Below are 4,590 nucleotides of genomic sequence, written 5' to 3'. Positions count from 1 at the left end.
GCCTCAGCTGTGGAGTCTTGTGAGCAAAAATTAGTTTGCCCTGGAGCCATCCTTCCTGAGCTAAGACAAAAATGTGTGAGCCAGAGTCTAAAAACCTGTGAGCTAGCTCACACTAACTCAGCTTAGAGGGAACACTGTTCACAGGATGTTTGTTGTGGGGAGGGGAAGGGAAAGGAGTTTGTAAGCTGCTCTGAGACTCCGAGTGAAGGGTGGGGTATAAATCTCTTCTCTTCTCTAGAATACTATGTAGCCAGTGAGTATAAATGTACACATCAGAAAGCACACCGATACATGATCATTAGATAAAACAAGAAGGGGGACTCACGATACTCATGGGGGGGAGTATTCCCCATAGCTCCCGGCCTGCAGGAGAGCTCCGCAGGAGGAGGAAGCGGCAGCAGGTGAGCCCAGCAGGCAGACCCATCAGGACCGCCAAGCCTTCTCCCTCCTCCCTCCTCCCTCCCCACCCTGGCGGCGAGGCCTGGGGCCCGCCAAGACTTCTCCCCCCCTCTCCCAGCAGCGGCGAGACCCGCCAAGCCCCTACCTCCCCACGGAGGCGGGAAGGGCTGAGGCCTGCCAAGACTTCTCCCTCCTCCCTCCTGGCGGTGGCGAGGCCTGAGCAGCTCACAGCCACCAGCCCACCAAGCCTTCTCCTGCCCCCCTCCCCAGAGGCAGCAGCGAGGCCTGAGGCCTGCCAAGCCTTCTCCCTCCCCCACAGCGGTGGCAAGGCCTGAGTGGCTCACAGCCACCGGCCTGCCAAGCTTTCTCCCACCCACCCTCCCCAGCAGCGGCAGTGAGGCCTGAGGCCCGCCAAACGGTCTCCCTCCCCTCCCCCGGTGTATAGTTTTTTCAACTTTTTAGATTTTTCTGCACACCTGGGCTCTGCTCTAAGTGTGCAGGGAAATCTCTCTGCCCCCCAAGTGTCCCCGATTTGCGGATTTAGATATCCGCACAGAGGGGGCAACTTGGCTATTAGATATAAAGATAGAGATTTTTAAATTATTTTTCACATGTGCATGCATGGGTGCATGTGTATCTGGAATTCATGGCGACGTCTGGTGACTGACCCCTACTTGGTGGCTGAATAAAGCCTGCCCCTACCTCCCGACTGCTGGTATTCCAAGGAGGTCTCCCATCCAAATACTTGCCAGGGTCGACCCCGCTTAGCTTCCGAGATCTGACGAGATCGGGCTTGCCTGGGCTATCCAGGTCAGGGCAGGGATAAAATTATTCATGATCATTCACAACCAACCCACAGATCCTCATAACAGATAGGAAATACCTAACAATTTGATTGGTAATGTAAGGACTCCAGTCAGATAAAAGGTATAAAAACAAGCACTCCTCTGGGTAACCCTGAAATTTGTGTAAGAGGGGGCTAATTATGCAGTTCGTCAACTCAGTATAAAAGCCACAATATAAGAAGACATGGGGTAAAAATTCAGGAACCCCTGCTCTTCAGGGACAGCAACAGTAATTCAACAGTGGGATTGGAGGTGGTGAGCTCCCCCTTACTGGCAGTCTTCAAGCAGCGGCTGGACAAACACTTGTCAGGGATGCTTTAGGGCTGATTCTGCCACTGAGCAGGGGGTTGGACTTGGTGGCCTGTATGACCCCTTCCAGCTCTTTGATTCTATTTGTCCTGATGCTATTTCAGTGGCTTGTTTTGCTAATTCTTTGCATTTTATTACAAAACAAATTGTTATTGCTGAGCAGCCCTAAGCAGGTCTCTGGAGAGGAGACGTAACCATGAAATGTAATCAACAGTAAAGGAGGGGTACGTCTTCCCATGCTTAGTTCCTAGAATGCCCCAAGTCTAGTAATGTGACACGCAAACTCTCTGAGTCTCAAAGGTCCTGAATATTCCAAAATGAACAGAGAAACCTGCAAGGCCTTTTAAGATTCAGATTTGTGACTTCAGGTATCTGCAGAGCTAATAATGTACTTCCGAGACTACGCACTGGCTGTAACTGGAAAGCAAACTAGACTGTGCAAGCTCTCTGCCTCATTTGTTGGCTCAACAGGAACTCTGTCTTCTTCTTTAGGTGCAGGTGTGGGACACAGCTGGCCAGGAGAGGTTCCGGAAGAGCATGGTAGAGCACTACTACCGCAATGTGCATGCCGTCGTGTTTGTCTATGATGTCACCAAGATGGCGTCCTTCCTCAACCTAAAGACCTGGATTGAGGAGTGCAACGGCCACGCCGTCCCTGCACTTGTCCCAAAGGTGCTTGTTGGAAACAAGTGTGACTTGCGAGATCAGATCCAGGTGCCATCCAGTTTGGCCTTGAAGTTTGCCGACGCTCACAATATGCTTTTATTTGAAACCTCGGCCAAGGACCCCAAAGAGAGCCAGAACGTGGAGTCTATTTTCATGTGCCTGGCTTGTCGGCTGAAGGCCCAGAAGTCTCTGCTTTATCGGGACATGGAGAGACAGCAAGGGAGGGCCCAGAAAACGCAGCTCTTGTCAGAGGCTAGTGGCAAAAATTCCTGTCCTTGCTGAACTCCTTGCGGAGGTCTCCACTCCTGACCGTTTAATGAAGTGGGGCAGGTGGTTTTGTGCCTGCACAAACTGAACAGAGCCCTGCTGGTCTCAATCTAAGATAATGTTAAGATAATAAAAATTTGTATGGCTCACAACTGGTTTGGGTGTAACTTTTATCCTTGCAGGTTTGCATTTTGAGGCAAGCTGGGAAGGAGCGGTTATCCAACATTCTCAGCTGTTTGGTTGTTCCAGTCTCCCTGACTGGATTAACCACACTGCTTACTACATCATAGAGTAGAGTCCACTGGCCACATTCAGTGATCTCAATGTTGGTAGAGGGCAAAACACCCCCTTAAATTTTGCAGAAGTATGGGATTGAAAATGGTGAATCTTTGTTTTAACAACATAAGAAATCAATGGCCAGCTTGCCACTGCAGGGGATATGTATGACCTGCCACTTGGAATCAATGGCCAGCTTGCCACTGCAGGGGAACTTAGGATACGTATGACCTGCCACTTGAACCAGAATGAAAAGTGGAGTATTGTCGGTATTCCAGATGGTTCAAGGGGCAACACAGTATAACATAGATAGCTGGTAGTACCAGATACTCCAAAATTATTTACATCATCTTATAAAGACTAAAAGGTTGCCCTTTATTAATAAACAGTGGGAACAACTTCTCAGTGCTATTACCCGGAATGATACCAGGCAGTTTTGGGCCATTATTAATGGTGCTACTCGTTCTGAGATACCCTTTATATCAGCTATTATGCCTGAAACATGATTCCAATACTTTTCTGATTTATTTTATGAGGATTCTTTCAAAGGAATGCAATTGGTTTATTCTCCCCTGGATGGTCTCCTGGAGTGGCCTCCTGTTACTCCGGAGGAAATAACACCTCTTATTGATCAATTAAAATTAGGCAAAGCTCCTAGCCCAGATGTGATAATCCCTGAGGTATTGAAAGCTGACCCAGAGTGGTGGGCCTCTCCGCTAGCTGCTCTTTTCACCATGGTAAATAAGACTGGTCAGATGCCAGCAGCTTGGAACATAGATGGCTGGTCTTTGTGTGTGAACACAGATGGTAAGGGAAGTGTTCGCTTATCAGGAACATGGATTCAGCAATGTAAGGGCTAGGGTACACTTTAACAACTCCCCTGGTTATCTGGCCTTTTAAACCACCCACGTCAGCTTACTGACAAATGCAACCTGTAGATTGTATGTTAACAGTTTCCTGGAGGAGCCGTTGCCCTGTTACTCTAGTAAAGTATGGGGAGGGGAGGGGAGGGAGCCGCCCACTGCAATGAACATATTTTGAGGCATGAAGCTGCCAGTATATTAGATGTTCCTCATCTGGAGAGTGAGGTTGCAATGCAATTTGGAGTGTCCTGCTCAAGCACCAAACTCCCTTGGAGCACCTCTGAGAAGAGAATAATGTGGATTGGATTAATAATATGGTTCCTGTTCTCACTGGAGTCAACTGAAGGGAGGGGAGACATGAGCGTAGGAAGGCACCATGTCATTTAGCAGCTTAACATGAACCTTTCCACAGAGGTCACTGGAACTGTGCAGGGAGTCAGCCCTGGGGATTTGTCTCCCCTTTTGAAAGATGAATTTGCTAGCAGGCAACAGGGTTACTGAAGTGTGTTGCACAAGGCCAGCTTGGCTCTTCCAGATAAGGTTTCCTGCCGACCTGAGGACAACTGGAACCATCTCACACATTTGGAGGTTGTGGTCAGTTGCTCCTTGCCCTACATTACTCTTGCTGTTATGGAGGGATTCTGGATTCAGTTTCTGCGGGGGTCATTTCATAGAAAAAGAGGTGCAGGAGCTCATTAGCATGACTTATTTGCACATGCCATACCCCCTGACATCACCGGAAGCGTGTCAGAAGGCAACAACCACCTCTCAGGCTCCACTGGACTGTTTTGGATTGCTAGCTATTGGGGGGGGGGGGAAGGGGAGATTTGTCCTCACACAGAGGAGGGAGAGCTTGTACCTGAATAAAACTTGGTCTTAAAGGTGCCACTGGACTGTTTTGGGTTAGGGGGAGCTCTGCAACTTACCTGGCTGCTTCTTGCTCTGACTGAGGGCTGCTGGGAGCA

General features: G+C 49.2%; 1 protein-coding gene across 1 annotated transcript in view; it reads left to right on the top strand.

The window, feature by feature from the left end:
- RAB33A (RAB33A, member RAS oncogene family) overlaps positions 1–2,628 on the top strand; it is a 6,471-nt gene extending 3,843 nt beyond the window's left edge. Inside the window, exon 2 of the mRNA XM_015406157.1 lies at positions 2,046–2,628. Within this exon, the coding sequence (XP_015261643.1) occupies positions 2,046–2,501 (456 nt within the window). The 3' untranslated portion in view covers positions 2,502–2,628. The remainder of the gene's footprint in view (positions 1–2,045) is intronic.
- Positions 2,629–4,590: the final 1,962 nt, after the last annotated feature.

The sequence above is a fragment of the Gekko japonicus genome, unplaced genomic scaffold (genome assembly GCF_001447785.1).
Source record: "Gekko japonicus isolate JY-2015 unplaced genomic scaffold, Gekko_japonicus_V1.1 scaffold1040, whole genome shotgun sequence".
In the NCBI taxonomy this organism is placed as follows: domain Eukaryota; kingdom Metazoa; phylum Chordata; class Lepidosauria; order Squamata; family Gekkonidae; genus Gekko; species Gekko japonicus.
The sequence above is the reverse complement of the archived record's forward strand: the minus strand, read 5'-3'. Positions and strand labels throughout refer to the sequence as shown.